The 15,649-nt window shown below is 56.1% G+C and overlaps 4 protein-coding genes across 4 annotated transcripts; 1 reads left to right on the top strand and 3 right to left on the bottom strand.

Moving 5' to 3' along the window:
- Positions 1 to 439: 439 nt before the first annotated feature.
- On the top strand, positions 440 to 1,996 carry JKF63_00254 (uncharacterized protein; the record flags this gene model as incomplete). The annotated part of the gene is made up of 1 exon (XM_067896306.1): positions 440 to 1,996. One exon carries the CDS (start codon positions 440 to 442, stop codon positions 1,994 to 1,996), a length of 1,557 nt encoding a protein of 518 aa, XP_067752463.1.
- Positions 1,997 to 8,266: 6,270 nt separating this feature from the next.
- On the bottom strand, positions 8,267 to 11,050 carry JKF63_00253 (uncharacterized protein; the record flags this gene model as incomplete). The annotated part of the gene is made up of 1 exon (XM_067896305.1): positions 8,267 to 11,050. The coding sequence occupies one exon, from the start codon at positions 11,048 to 11,050 to the stop codon at positions 8,267 to 8,269; it is 2,784 nt and encodes a 927-aa protein (XP_067752462.1).
- An 868-nt stretch (positions 11,051 to 11,918) lies between these two features.
- JKF63_00252 (uncharacterized protein) lies at positions 11,919 to 13,031 on the bottom strand (the record flags this gene model as incomplete). Its single annotated transcript, XM_067896304.1, has 1 exon — positions 11,919 to 13,031. The coding sequence occupies one exon, from the start codon at positions 13,029 to 13,031 to the stop codon at positions 11,919 to 11,921; it is 1,113 nt and encodes a 370-aa protein (XP_067752461.1).
- Positions 13,032 to 13,994: 963 nt separating this feature from the next.
- On the bottom strand, positions 13,995 to 15,233 carry JKF63_00251 (uncharacterized protein; the record flags this gene model as incomplete). The annotated part of the gene is made up of 1 exon (XM_067896303.1): positions 13,995 to 15,233. The coding sequence occupies one exon, from the start codon at positions 15,231 to 15,233 to the stop codon at positions 13,995 to 13,997; it is 1,239 nt and encodes a 412-aa protein (XP_067752460.1).
- Positions 15,234 to 15,649: the final 416 nt, after the last annotated feature.

The following is a 15,649-nucleotide window of genomic DNA, read 5'->3' as shown; positions in this document are numbered from 1 at the left end:
AGGGCGGTGGACATCGCCTTCTTTTCTCAGCCGCGCACGTGTGAGCCCGGCTCTGCGTTTCTCTGCTTTCTTTGGTTACCACGGTCATGCTCCCCTCCCCCCTCTCCACCGCATTTCGCTGCGCTGCTCGCCATAACTCCGGTCCCATTTTCCCGTTCTCTGTCGTCGCGCACGTCATACGCACACCCACACGCGCACACGCCAACAACGTACCAACTCACGCCGTATGCCTCTGTACACGTCGAACGGCATCAGGCTCTCTCTGCTTGCCTGCCCGCCGAAAACAACAGCACCAGCAGCAACCGTAACCGTTTCCCCTCCTCCCTTCCCTCCCCCCCTTTTTCACCGGTATTTAGCCAGCCACCGTAGAGGGCCAGGTACGTGCAGCCTCGTCTGAGCACCTGCCTCAAGTTTTGCCTACTCGCTACTGGAGTTATCCATGATGGTTCGTGTTGGCCGAGTCGGTATGGCCGCTGCGTTGGCGGCGGTGCTGATTGCATGCGTCATCTCCGCGGCAGAGCCAGGAAACCTGAAGGTGCTTCAGGTGCAGGTGCTGCATCGTCACGGTGCCCGCTCCGGCCTGGCGCGCATCAACCCTGAGATGACTTGCACCGAGTCCCCGTGCGGGTACCTCTCGTGGGCGGGATTTGAAATGATGCTGAAGGTTGGTAGCTTTCTGCGCAATCGATACAATAGCGATTCATCCGTGGTGAGCTCGCCGATGTTCGCATCGCCGAACTACAACCTGGATGTGTCATACAGCCGCTCCACTGACGTTCTACGTACTCTGCAGAGCGCCGAAGCTTTCTTGCGCGGCTTCTTTCCAAACACGAGCAGCTTATATCCTGCTATCCATACGGTGTCGGAGTCGACGGATCTGCTGCTACACACCAACACACAACCGTGGCTAAGAATATTTTACTCATACAATAAGCCGTTGATACGCGCTGTGTGCAACCCTCTAACGGATGAGCTCTTCCCTGACTGGAAAGTGCTCACAAAGATTGGCGCCGAGATCTACCAGGAGGAATTCTGCAGCGACTACGAGACTCGCTCCGAATGCGCGCACACGCTTTTTGACATTGCTGCCGCAAAGAAGGCCGTGGGTGACTTACACAAGTACCAGCTGCTGGAGGCGAACATTGAGAAGTTGAAGAGCATAACACATGCCTTGTTTGACTACGAGTACCATTACAACCATAGCGATCCGCTCATGCTTAATCAGGGCGGCCGCGGCCAGCAGTTCGTGCAGCAGGTAGTCACGAACATGGAGGGTGTGATGGCGGGCTCAAACAGCTACAAGCTGATGCACTACAGCGCTCATGACACTACTCTGAGCCCAGTGTGGGGTACGCTCGGTGACCGGACCCCGCATGGTATGCTGCCGCCTTTTGCCCAGGTGCTCGTTGCGGAGCTGATGCAGAACACGATGACTGGTGCGTACTACGTTCGCATCCTGCGCGGTCACCCTGGTCAGAGCCCCGACACAAACTTCGAGTTTGCCTGGGACCCGTCGTGGCAGATGCAGTGCATCGATGACCTCGGTACCACCTACAAGGCGAAGGAGAATATTTGCCTCTTTGATGACTTCAAGCGCTTCGTGAAATGGTCCGAGCCTGCGGACGAGCGTGGCTACTGCTACCTCGATCAGGCCACCATGGACATCATCAACTGCCCCACAGAGACGGTCGTCTCTGGCACCCCCTCTACTGTTCTGGTCCCCAGAACGTGCCAGCTCTACCGCTCTGCGTGTCCTCAATTTGCGTGTGAGAGCGGTTCCACCCTCAACACTCTGAACTGGCAATGTACCTCCCCGGACAGTTGCCCGGGGCTGAACGTGGATGGGGAATCGGGGGCGCAGCGCCTCAGCACCGGCGCTGTTGTGGGTGTGTCACTGGCGACATTCTGCTTTGGTGTTATCCTCGCCGTGGCAGCCAGTGCCACAGTGTGCATGCGGAAAAGACGCCTCAAGTCCACGCCGTGTGCGGACGTGTGACCGGAGCTGTCAGAGCGCGACCAGGACAGAGCTAAGAGAGAGCCGCCAGCAGTCCAGTCCAGTCTATACTGATTGCGTAGGTGGGCGGAGCATGCCTAGCAATATGTAGCTGATTCGGCAGCGGCTGGGGGAGAGCCTCTTGTGAGCGAGCCCATGAGTGTTTTCCACTGCGCCTCTGCAGCCTCAGCCGTGTGTGTGCGCGGTGCTCGATATGTATTTTCCTAAATGATTATTCCGAGGTGAAAGGTCTCATTCGACTAGTATAGCTCTCTGACCTCTGGGGCATGCACACATGTATATATATATATATATATATATATAAATGTGTGTGTGTGTGGGGCAGAGGAGCTCATGTGCAGCGGGTGAGTGTCAAGGGTTGGCGTACACGATTTCTCCTCTTGCTGTCGTGCGCTATACCCATTTCGCGCTCCTTGAAGTAACTATATTTTTGTGTTGTTTCGTGGATTTTAAGCCGACTGCAGCCCCCCTTCCCCTCCTCCATCACTCTCATCTCCACTGTTCCCTCCTCTGACGTGGTCGTCATTTTGTTCGCTATCAGAGGCGCGTATTCGTGGGCGCAGACGGAGAGGGGAAAATAGGGCGAGTGAGGTGTGTGTGCCCAACTCGCAGTGTAATGCGGACCAGTGCTCTCGTGTGCTTCCCTCTAAACAGGTGTGAGGTCTGCGTGTGTAAGCGCACCCGATGCGCGTTCATAGACAGTCGCTCATAATTTCTGCACGGCATTGGACATTCGAAGGGATTCCCGGGTGATGGTGAACCGAGAGGGGTTTAATGGAATGCACTCTCGGTGCCACTGCGTTCTCGGGTGCTATGAAGAAGAAATGTGGAGACATTCGTGTCGCCGGCCTATGTGCGCGCGCGACAGACACTTCTTTGATGTACCCCTGTATATCAGTATTGCTGTTTCCTTCTCTGTTTCTCGTGCTTTTTCCCTACCACCCCCTTCATTTCCATCTCCCCCCCTCCCCGTCGTACTGCCGAGGCAGATTCGTTGAACCATCGTTGTTTTTTCCTTTTACTGTTTGTTGAAGTCTTTTGTCATAGATTTTTTGTCCTTTGATCCGTTCCGTAGTGGCTGCATCTCCCACCCCCCATCCACCCACCCACCGTGTTGCGGCCGTCGGAGGGAACTCCCTGTAGCGGAGTTTGGGGGGGGAGGAGAAGGAAATTCTGAACCACGCAATAGTCAAGATGACGACATCGTTTGAATTATTGTGTATCGGTTCGACTGCCCAGACATACTCTCATACCAGCCCATGATTTCTCATGCACCGAGGACGTAAACTGGAAAGCAGGAGACCTTTCAGATTTTTCAGTATAACGAGGGTGCTGTATTCTTTTTTACCGCCCCTGACTGATTTTTTTCCAGACACATCTGTAATCCAATTTGTTTGTTCACCAGGATGTTCATGTGTCGTCGTTTTTTTTTTCTGTTGATCTTCCCAGTATACTCCCCTTCTGTTCTCGATTGTGTGTCTCAACGCGACTATAATGCGCAGTGGCACGACGACGTACGTGGGTGAGGGGCTCATAATAAAAAGAGCGATTTCTCGCACTTCAATACCCACTGTCTCATTTATTTCCTCCGGGTTTATTCCCTCAATGTATTTGGCTCCTCTCACCGTTCCCCCCTTTTTTTAGCAGTTTCTCGTCTCTGATTGGAGTTACTGCACCTCTCTCTTTATCCATCCCCCCCCCCCCTCCACTCCCAACACACACACACACCCTCCTCAAAGGATGTGTTATCCGTGTGACTCGGGTTTGTGTGTGTGTGTGCGAGTTGGAGCGCATGTGTGTCTTTTTTTTCCTTGTTCCCTTTACCTCTACTTTGTGCTGTGCTTCACTTTTTCTCCTCCCTACCTTCTGTGCAGATTGCACCGAATAGCAAAGGGGGGGGGCAAGAGAGAGCTTGAAGATTAAATTGTTGTTCAGCGAAGCCTCCCTCCGCTCTCTTCCTTCCCCATCAGGGGAGCCGAGATGAGGGTAACTGGTCAAATGAGAAAACAGGCTCGCTGACAAAAAGAGAGAACCACAGGTCACGCCATCGCGAGCACACTATTCCGTTACCCTCTCTCTTCGGTCCGTCTGTCCGTGCATTGTTCTACAACGTATGTGCGTCCTTGTCGATCCGCTACACAAACCGCTTTCATGCGTTGTCTTTTCCTCAAATCGCTGCTCCGCCCCTAATTATGCGCCCTCCCCCTCCCTGACTACAGTGCTTGCTCACGCACACGTGCCCAAGGGACAAGGAAAGGACAGGTGGGCAAGAGTTCAGGCTGCTCTTCCTCGTCTCATGTCTCTGGTCACTGCTTTGCATGTGTCTAGAGGGACCAGAGAGTGGGAGCGGGGCAATGTGGCGAGGGAGGAGAGCGAGTATGGCGTGGTGCCCCTCCGGACGAGTCAGCATAAGAAGCGTGAGGGAATCGTGTATCGCGTCTGTGCCGTGTTGTTTTTTCCGCGTCCGCTGTGTTTCTCTTGCGCAAAGGCGTTTTCTTTTTTTTTCTCTTCCCGCCGTTCTCGGCTGTGTGGCCCGGTGGGGGAGGGGAGGGCCCGAGAAACATCGCAATCGAAGATGGACATTCAGCGGGGGGGGGGGGGAGCAGATAGACGCACAGGACGGGTGACGGCGCCCTGCGGTTGCGAATACGTTTTGCGTGGTACCCCGACCGCTCTGTGGCCGAGGGAGAAGGCACTGTCACTCTCCCCCTCCTCCTCTTGGATCCCCGTCCTTGGTGTGGGTCCGTTGATATTCAAGCAGGCCAGGGGTGGTTGTGGTGGCGAGGGCTGCGTGGCAGTGTCCGAGCTACTGCTGGCCCCCTCCCTTTTTTTACCATTGCGCGTGTGTGCGCTGGCGATGTTGTCACCCTAGTCACAGCAGAGCCCTTTCTTGCCACCAGGCGGCACCCTCGCTGTTATCAAGCCGAATTTCCAAATCTCCCACGCACCAGGAAAAAAAAGAAAGGTGTGCATGCGGAAACTCTTCTGTTCCCCCCCCCCCTCCAACACACACACACACACAGCACTCATATCCCTCCTCCTCGTGTCTCCCACTTCTTTCTTCTTTCGGTGCCCACGCCCACCACCCTCTCCCTTCGCTACATTCTCCTTCGTGTTTCATCCCGTATGGGTCGCATATCTCACGGCTCTCCGCCCGTCATTGGCGAGTGAGAGAGAATCAGAGAGGCCACCCGAGGAGGAAACGTCGGTGCTGCACCACGGGGTGGCTTTTGAAAAGGATTCACCCCCACCCGTGGTGGGATCAAATATTCCCTAAACTAGGAGAATTGGAGTTTTTAGTTCAGCACTAAGTGAACGATCGCCTGAGGTTCTTGCGTTCACATCTCCCTGCGCAAGGCTTGCCAGGACTCTGGCGTTTGCCACGGATTATCTTGTATTGCGGGTTGTGTGCGTTTTCCAGGGTGAGTGGGGTCCTTATCGTTTTTTTGCCCGATTCCCATACTCATGGCTCAGCGGTAATTGGCGGCTCTAGCGAACCCAGGGGAACCGGGTTCGCACGGTGAACTCCGCAATGTTTTCAAGGAAGGAGAAAAGGGTCCAGCCGGGAATTGAACCCGGGACCTCTCCCACCCTAAGGGAGAATCATGCCACTAGACCACTGGACCGACAAAAACCGCGATTTGTTTCTGGATCCCACAGTGCAATCTGGAACAGTGACTCATATTCCCGTTCACCAAGCGCAGTTGGTCTAGTGGTAGAATTCTCGCCTGCCACGCGGGAGGCCCGGGTTCGATTCCCGGACTGCGCAGCCTTTTTCTCCACAAAAACATTTATTAACAATCACTTGTTGTTTCCCGGGCGTAAATGTGGCTGCTTAGCTCAATGGCAGAGCGCCGTCCTAGTAAGACGGAGGTCAGGGGTTCGATCCCCCTAGCGGCCTTCTTTTTCGTCGGGGGTGGCTGGCCGGGTGGGGGTGGCGGTGCCCGTCTGGCGCTGCGTTTTTCTTTTGTTGGGGGGCCCCCTTGGGTTCGGGTGGGGTGGGGGGGGCCGTGGTGTTTGCTATCCCGGTGTTCTTGCGCGGTCTGTTTGGCTGGCTTCCCCGTCCTGGGGTCTGTCCCCGTGGACGTTGCGTTGGCACCGCTTGCTGATGTTCCCCTCAGTCCACCGAGGGGCTATGCGAACAAGCGCTGCCCCACGTCATCGGAGGCGTATGGGGGTTGTGCTGGCGCTATTGCCGGGTAATCCTCGTTGTTTTGTCTCGGGGGTGGCGGTGCTGCTTGGACACCGCCGGGCTTTTTTATTGGGTTGAGCGGGCTGCTTCGCGTCTTTTTGTTGATGATCGTCTCTGGATACTTCGCTTCTCCGCGTCGCGAAGTGCGGTTCTTCTCTGGAAGTGTGTGTTCGAATCTCTCGAGTCCGTGTGGGGTTCGTGTGTTCATCGAATTGGGGAAAAAAGGAATGGAAACCAACAAACCACACAAGCCCCCCCGCCCCGGCCCGCATGGAAACGTTAGGGTCTGGTGGGCGTGCGTTTGTGGTTTGTCCGAATGTTCTCCGGGATGTGGGCGTGTTCCTGCGAAAGCGTGCGGTGCTATAGGTTAGCGCGCTCTTGGTAGAGTGTGTGGCTCTCTAAAGCGGGGGGGGGGTGTGGCCGCGCTGGGGGCCTGTGGTTCGTCTCTGTGGGCTTTTTTTCTCGCGTGGGGCTGGGCATTGGTGAAACAAAAATCAAATCGCTGGCTTGGGGCGGTGGCGGCGAGTTGTGTGAACTGAAGCCTTTCGGGGTCAATGGAGGCCGTGTCGAAAAATGGAATCGGGCACATGGCCGGCTTTGTCCACGTCCGGGGAAGCTCTTGCGCGGGTGGGGCTGCAATGGCGTAATCTGCGGCTCATGCTGTTACTGCTTCTCCTCGGCTGCCGAATGGATTCGGGGTGGGGGCAGGTATGGCGGTGCACGGGGTAGGGTGTGGGTGGCCTCCTCCGCCTCTGGGTTTGTGGGCTCGGCGTCCGTGTTCTTCGGCAAGGGGTGCGTCCTGCGCAAAGGAGGCGGTTTTCTTCAGCGTGCTGCGCCCTGTGTCGCGGGATCGGCTGGTGTTGACTCGGCTTATGCCGCGTGTTTCTGAATCTGTCATCCATACAGTCGGCGCCGGCCTCCGGTGAAGCCGCTGGATTTGCAGCTTCCTCAGCCTGCGCAGGTCGTTTCGCAATGCGGGGGGGGGGGTGGCAGAGGCAGTCTCACAACCAGGGATGCTCACCACTGGACCTGCAGTCCTGGCCGGCGGGCCATAATTGGTTTTTGGATCTCTCCTTCTATATTTGGCACCGAAAATTGGAGAAAAACGCAGCCACCTCACTGAGTGGAGCAGGCCCGGCCCAAAACTACCCCAAGACACCCTGACCAGCGCATGCATTTGAAGAGGAGCCCGGCCGTTGTTTTACTATCGCCCCCCTGCGCCCGGCAAGCCCAACGTCCATTATGCGAAAGTAGATGTACTTCCCCGGAGTGGCGGGGATACCCCACGATGATCGGGCGGTTGACTGTGCAGCGCCATCTGCACAGAGGTTGGCAGGCGGACATTTTCACGAACTGTAGGGCTTCCGCTTTTTCACCACCATCGTAAACAACGCCCTCTTTTTGAAGGAGGGGGGGGGGGGGCGGGGCGGGCGCCACTGCGTCATGTGGAAGGGCAGACAGGATCGTTAAATACATCTCATCGCATTCGACAAGCGCAGTTGGTCTAGTGGTAGAATTCTCGCCTGCCACGCGGGAGGCCCGGGTTCGATTCCCGGACTGCGCAGCCTTTTTACCCCACAAGCACTTGCACAACAATGACGTGTTGTTCCCGGGGCGTAAATGTGGCTGCTTAGCTCAATGGCAGAGCGCCGTCCTAGTAAGACGGAGGTCAGGGGTTCGATCCCCCTAGCGGCCTTGTTTTTCGTCGGGGGTGGCGGTGCCCGTCTGGCGCTGCGTTTATCTTTTGTTGGGGGGCCCCTTGGGTTCGGGTGGGGTGGGGGCGCCATGGCTGGCCGCGGGCGTGTGTATGGGGGGAGGGGGGGGCGGCGGCGAAAGAAACCGAATGGGGGGCGAGAGTTGAGAGGCATACAACGCAACATTTTGCAGCACCAATTCGCGCATCTGCGGATGGTAGCGATCAAGTGGGCGGTTCGCAATTATTTTTTTCATCGACAGTGTCTGAGTGGTAGCCAAATTCGCCATAGGATAAACTGTCAGTTGACTTTGATTCAAGAACACTGATACACGGGGCTGGCGTGGAGGCCGCTCTCTCTTGTCCTTCAGGCGGCCGCGAGAACGGCGAACTCTGTGCGGAAGCCGCCTTCGGTGGCTGTCACGTCGTCCGCTTCCGCCCACGCTGCCGCACGTTCGCGCAGTATCGATACTACTAGCGTGGCGTTCCGCACCTCTTCAGCTGCGTGGATTCCTTGTGGGGCTCCGTCCTCGTCGCTGTCCCAGTCGTCCCAGCACCTGTCGACGTCGTTCTCGCAGCGGCTGGCAGCGGTTGTCGCGCACCTTGCTGCCACAGTCAACGCGGTGTTCATTTCCCGCCACTGCGGACACACTCTGTCCAGCCGCCCAAAGACGGCAGCAAGGGCCGCGGCGTACCAGTTGAGGAGAGTTCCGTCCGGTGCAGTTATGCTTGGTCGCGACAGGCCAATTATCAGCGTCCGTAGCTCGCGCAGAACCACCGGCTCCGTCTGAGGGGACTGGTACAGCTCCTGGTAGCACCTTTTCTCGATTGCCTCAAAAACGGCCGTGTTGCCCTCAACAAGGCTGGTCGAGTCAGCTTTGGTTCTCACTTGCTCACCCCAGAGCACTACCGTGGGGATGGTCTCCGGTGTCGGCATAAAGTGCTTCAGCCACGCGTGTCCGAGCGGCACGGTATCACCCCCCTCAATGAGCGCTGGCGCCGCGTACGCCTCGTGGTAGACTGAGGACAGCGCCTGTTCCTCCACGAAAGTGCCGGTTGTTTGCGCCGTCACTGTCACCCGAACCATTGCCAATAGGAGGCACTGTTGATGCGTCGGCGCATCGGCCAAGGACGCTGTGAGCGTCGGCACAAGCTCGACGGCGCGGCGCACCTCATCACTCGTGCCGCGCCGGTGCACGGCGCGCACAAAGTCTGGCCCAACGCGCACCAGTTCCCGCCTGGCGGGATCCGCCAGCAACTCCGCCCACCAGCTCGGCGCCAGCAGCTCATTGATGCACCGGTGCCATTCCTCTGGGTCTATCACCGTCGTGAAGTACGCCACTAGAGGCAGCAGCGCGCACGTCGCTGCAGCGCACGGCGGTGCCGCGCTGTTTCTCACTTTTTCCCCGAGGTGCGCTTGCGACGCGAACCGGATCCGATCCAGGGTGGCGTACGGTCGCACTATGTCCTCCAGACGTGCACGCGTTTCGCTTGACGGCCCCTTGCTTCTCACCTCTGCTACCAACCGCCGGATTGTCAGAAACCACCACATTGTTGGCACCACGAAGGTCGCCACGTACGTTTGCGCCTTTGCCAAGGTCTCGACGGCCCCGTGCGCAGCGAGCCGATTCAGTTCCGCCTGCACCCCACCACCGGCACCGCCGCATGCTTCGCAGATGCACCGCAGCGCAGCGGGCGGGCAGAACCGGACGCTGAGCTGCAGCAACAATGGAAACAGCTGCAGTCCCATTCGTGCCACCTCGAAGCGGGGCGAGTGTGTCGCCCGAAACACTACAGAAAGTGCTGTCGTGAGCACGGCAGGTGTCAAGGTGCCCTTTTCACCACAGTCCACGGAAAACAGGTCGCGCATTGTTACGGTGGTGGTCTGCAGGTGGTACAGAAGATGCTGCTGCAGGGCCATCATGACCGTCTCGAGACGTTGCCAGCTAAATCCATCGTCATCGTTGTTCTCGCTATCCCCCTTGCCTGGGGCACTGCTTCTGCCGTTTCCGTCATCTTCGGCATGCTGCGACACGCAGCATTGGTGTTCGCAGAGCCGCTGCACCAAGCAGGTAAACACCCAGAGGGAGGGTGGCTGCAGAATTTGCGCCACGTACTGGCGCACACTCGATGCTGGGTAGTCCGACAGCTGCAGTAGAAGCGGCATAACGCCGACATCTTCCAGATGAATGACGTCAGCATCCACCAACTCCTTCAGAGCGAGTAGATGGCCTTCTAAAACGTGCGTATCCTCCACGGATACCGAGCTCGCAGGTGATTGGCCGCGGAGCGATTCCGGCACCTTTCCAATAGTGCGGCAGACGTGATCTACTACGAAGGAAGTGATAGTCGGGGAGAGGGATGTAGAACGTCGGCGGTCTGCGAGAATGCCCAATATGAGCCCCGCGGATTGTCGCACGGGAAGTTGTGGGTTGTGCAGCGCGGGAAAGATGACTTTGAAGAGCATGCAGTGCACACCCGCTTCGTCTGTGCGCAGGGCGTCCCCGGCGAGGGTGCCGCTGCGGCTATATATTTTTGTCAGCAAACGAACAATGCCGTCTTGCTCGTACCAGTGCGACGTGCCTCGCCACCGGTGCCACACGTAGTCGAGCGGCGACGAAACTCTCTCCGGCGACGCAGGCTTCGCCGCAGTCGGTTTGCTTTTTCGGCTCCTCTTTGCGTTACACGTCGTCGTCGTGACGGGGGAGGTGTTTGGGGCACTCTTGGAGGGCCTGAACTGGGCATTGATGCCACCGCCCTGGTGCTGGAGCACCCGCACCACTTCTGCGTCTAACAGATCCGCCATTACTCGCACCGCCAGAGAGCGGATGCGTGACCACGGGTCAGTTACCCCGCACATTACTACATCCGCCCACTTCCAGCTTGCACCATGCGTGCATGTGGGGGCCAGACTAGAGGGGCTGAGGTCATCAGCGCCGAGCCTAGTATTAGAAACAGCGCTGTCTTTCTCCAGCGACGTGTTAACATGAGAAAAAACCTCACTGAATGCCTGTAACCGGGCGTCGGGGTAATTGGCGATTGCATTTTGAGCGAGATAAACAAGCACGCCGGGGACGGAGTCGGCGGCGAGCAGTTCGGGGAGAGAGCGTGTCAGCGAAGCCGAATCCGGCAGGACTTGCACAGAGCGCATCGTGTATTACACGAGCTCAAGGCGATGAGGAAAGGGAAGGCGGATTTATACAACACAGCCAACGACGGGCTCTTTCAAAAAAAAGGTTTTTTTTTTAAAGAATTATTGATGTGAAATCGTTTATTCCCGAATTGTGTCCTTGTCACCCTCGTTTGAGGATAGTGAAAAATCGAGCAAATAAAATCGTCAAAGAGATGGAAGGGAAGGGGAGGGGGTTGGTGGTGGTGGGGTCGGATGCGTTTGTCAAAGCAGGCTTTTTACAGGAGATGATATCAACACCCCACTCAACAAAGCGCGTAAAGGCGATGCTTGTGGGCATAAGCTGCAGGCGCCAAACACATCCAAGAAAAATAAACGCGTATCTTTTATTCCAGCGAGGGGGTTCATATGGATGCACCTAAGAGAGCAAGGTGGTGGTTACCTACTCCCTAAGTGCCGTCTCAGCCACGAGGTGTGAGAACGTCGAAGTATGGGGTACCTGGATGACGCCAGTGAGAGAGATTGTGAAGTTCCACCAGCAGAACATGAGGAGGGTGCATTGTTTCATCGATTGCCGTGAGGGTAACTCTTCAAGGGGGGAAAAGGGGGAAAGGCATACACGCAAAACAGAACCATCACGCCATCCCCCCCCTCCCTCCCCCCCACCTGCACCCTTTATCGTTTCTCTCTCTGCTATACATGGCGTGTCTTCGTTGAAATGAGTACAACGCACGCACACGGTGTGTGTGTGTGTGTGTGTGTGTGGAGGGGGGGGGGAGAAGAAGGGGGTCTTATACATCTGAAACAACAAAAAAGGAGACATCCGGTACCCACCGACTCTCACACGTCCGTAAATGATCCGGCCCGCGCGAGAAATGACCATGCCGCCTTAGAAGTCGTCTACGGCTTGGTAGTTGAAGTGATCACGTGGAAGAAGAACGTACGAGTCCTTGTTTGGCACGCAACGGTAGCCGGAGCCCCTTTGGCCAGGAATCAGGACCGCTCTCGTCCTTTTTCCGCTATCGTTCGACTCGGCGACAGCGCTCTTCGCCACGGACGGGTGCACCATCTCCCTCTGCATTGCGCGCAGGCGGTCCAGTTCCTCACGTACCGAAGCCTTCTTGGCCGACATGCTCTTCTCAAGGTAAGATTTGTCCTGGTTGAAAGTCTCCACAAAATTGTGCGGCGTCTTTAGGGCAGCGATGGACTCGTCGAAGCGCACCTGGCGGCGAGGGTCCTCCAGTGAGTAAGCTGAGTAGGCGTAAGTGGTGCCGAGATCTTCGAGGTTGGTTTTGTAAGACAGCGAGCGGTACTCGTTGTCGGCCGCATTTTTCATGTAGTCCTTGCGGTATATCGTTGACTTATCTTTGAGACGGTCCGAGGACACTGGCATAGTCAAGAACGGAATCTTCATGGACATGTCCACATCTGCCTTTTCATTTTCTTTCCACCCGTCACGGTACGTGGCGAGGCGCTCGCGGCGCCTCGTGTCTTGAAAGCCGTCTCCTTCCCAGTTGCAGTAGTCCCAACGATACGTCGACCGCTCGTCAAAGCTTGGGGCAGTAAAGCGACTGCGGTAGCCACGTGGCTCAAGGCTCCTGATTGTGGGAGCGTTTTCAGGGTTCTTTAGCCGCGCCGCTCGCAGCTGCAGACCGAGGTTAGTCATGTGATTGGCGTGTTGCTTTGTAGTGAGCATCTCCACCACATTTTTCTCCTTTCCCGTGTAGCTGCCGGCGTTGTTGTCCCGCACTGTATGCGCCTTACGGTACTGCAGAGGGTCAATCGAAGAGAGGTCATTTGCAATCGTGTTGTGCTTTGGAAGCGCGCGCTCGTTTAGTACACCAGGATACGCTGTAACGTGAATGTCCATAAGTCGACGCTGTTTCGAGCTACACGCGGCGGGCACACCATCCCGGTCAATTGCTTTCCTGAGCGTCATCAACTTTGGAACCGCCAAGGCGGCCGTGTCATTCCCCGTTGGGCTATTGGGCTCACACGACATTGTGTGCGTTGCTGCAGAAGAGTTTGGGACGGGGTGGCTGGAGAGGACTGGTGGTGGTGAGAAATGTGTATGTTGGGGTCCGACAAGGGGGAGAGGGGGAGGGGGGTGTAGCGTGTGTGTTTTCGACTTGTGTACCCCTGCAATATCGCCTCGTTTTTTTTTTCCTCCCTGTAGTTGCTGGGTCGCTGGTGATATCCTCTTTCTTACAGAAGGGGAAAACAAGACAAGCAGTGAAAGTGTTTGAGGCGGGTGGGGGGTGGGTGGGGGAGACTTGGAGCACTTGCGAAGGGTAGCAGGGCCACCCCCAAAAAGACACCCGGCACATCTCGGGCAAATGGAAGAGGAATTATCCATGCATCTATGCGCCTAAACACACATACTCAGAGACCACAAACCCACATGAACCATGGCACTAAAAATGATGCCATCTTTTCTTTCCTCGGCATGTATTCTTTTTGCTTTTTTAAATCAGCTGGCCACACGCAGAGTTTCACCGGCAGGTCAGACCGCGTCAACGCGTTGGCTTCCCCCCATTCAACACACACAGATACACCAAAGCTCTTTGATGCGCAGATAAGCATAGTAGAGAAGCATAGAGAATAAAAATGATAGCAGTAGTAATAAAGCACACATACGAATTGGGAGTAACACACGAGACCAGAGGGAGCCTTGGAAAGCGCTGACTGAAGAGGCAACTATACAGCTTCCACACTTTTCCAGGATAATCTCAGATGGCAGCATCGCACGAGACTTGCGGAAAAGGCGCCTTCATCATATACCCACACACACTTGCATAATCCCCAAGAACGCCCCCCCCCCCCCCCCCCCCAAAAAAAAAAAAAAGAACAAAACAAAAGGGACACGGGTGGGGTGGGGGGGGGGGGGGGGGGAGAGAGAGAGCACGACTGGTCCGCCATATAGAGGATAGATTTCTGTCTAATGGAATTGAGACTATCTTTCTTTTCAGGTTCCTGTCGATCCGTTCCCCGTTGATATACGCCCTGCCATGTCTTTCCTTCTCCATTTAATCACTGGTTCTACGTCACCTTCACTTTCAGATCCCCGTCCCTCTATCGGCGTTGTTGTGCTTGGGTGCTTGTCTGGGTAGCGGTGAATCAGATAGGGATCCATCGTGTTGAACAGCGCGTCCATGAATAGTCCAGTACCGTAGTTTCCGATGTTCCGCGTGTGGTGAAAGTCATGGAAGCGTGCGCGGTGACCGTGCAGTAAACCAAGTTTGCCCAACCACGTGTTGCTGAAGCAGTAGCCGCTGTGCACCTCGTATGTTTCCCAGAGTCGCGCCCACATCCATGTGATAAGGAGCGGCCACGCGCGCGCTGACCTGACGAAGGCCGATTCAGATGCTTCTTTTCGCGTGTAATTGAAGAACATGAAGAGAAAGTACACAGTAGTCGGGAATACGTTGGCGAGAGTGTCCTCCAACGGTGTGGCGTACTCGGCAGCAATGCTAATAGTGCCCGTGTACATGTGATGCTTCTTGTGGAACATGCGGTAGAGCGTGGGGTTCGAGTGCAGGATGCTGTGGACGGTGTAGAAACCTATTTCGTTAATCAGATTTGCCAACAGGAAGTGCGGTGCTATCATGGCCAGGCTTGTCAGCATTTGTTTGAGGTTTCGACCACTCATATAGTTAGCCATATCATCCGGTGCAAAGCCCACAATCGTCGCTTCGGGTGGTGGGGCGCGCAGCGTGCACAAGTTTGTGTACACCATGATACCGTAGAGCGCAAGCGGAATTACCAAGTACTGGCTGAGCACGGAGTGTACCACGGTGTCGAGGATAAGCGTTGCAGATGGCAGCTGTTGCTGCTTGCGGGGAAGCTTGTACGCTGCCATCTTGCGGCCGAGTGAGGCCAGCAGGGCGTGGTTTTTGAGGTTCTTGATCCCATACTCGGGGTGAATACTGTCGAAGAGAAGAAAGAAGAAGTTGAAACAGGCCCAAGGCACGATGTGGCAAAGTACTGCGAAGACCAGCGTGAAGAGGGCAGGGGCGGAGAGCTGCTGCAGATAGCTGTTCTGCAGAATCAGTCGTTGATAGAGCGGCTGCACAAGAAAGGCGGCAGCGACGGATGCAAGCAAGTCGTGGCGGAGAAGGTAAATAGCGGCGTGGAGCACTACTGCAAGCCAGTTAGGGCGCAGTTTCTGCACGGGTGGGATCTTCACTTTCGTGGGGAGAGTCATCAAATAACAATATGTGAGTAGGGCAGGAGAGGGTGGTTGTGGTGGTGGTGGTGAGTAATCTGAAATAGAGGGGAGGTGGCAAGGTGTGATGTGGGGGCCGTGGGAACGATGTGTTCGCGAGGGTGAGTTTGGTGGGTGGCTGTTCGGCCAATGAAATGCCGGCGGTGGTGCGAACGGAGAGAGATGGTGCGTGGGGTGGGTAGGAAGGAAGGAGGGAGGGAGAACCAGAGACCATGACAGGGGGACCTGTACCCGGGAACAGCTTCACTGAATCAAAGATGGCGTGATCGCGGCCTTGGCGTGTGAGCAAGACACACCCGAAAAGCATACTCGCTACGAAACAACAACAGGAAAAGTATATAGTCTCATACAGCACTACACCACTGCCGAGAGAGTGTGCAAGGACGGACGGAGGC

This window comes from Porcisia hertigi, chromosome 36 (genome assembly GCF_017918235.1).
Source record: "Porcisia hertigi strain C119 chromosome 36, whole genome shotgun sequence".
Classification (NCBI taxonomy): Eukaryota; Euglenozoa; class Kinetoplastea; order Trypanosomatida; family Trypanosomatidae; genus Porcisia; species Porcisia hertigi.
Note: the sequence above shows the minus strand (reverse complement) of the source record. Positions and strands in the feature narration are given on the sequence as shown.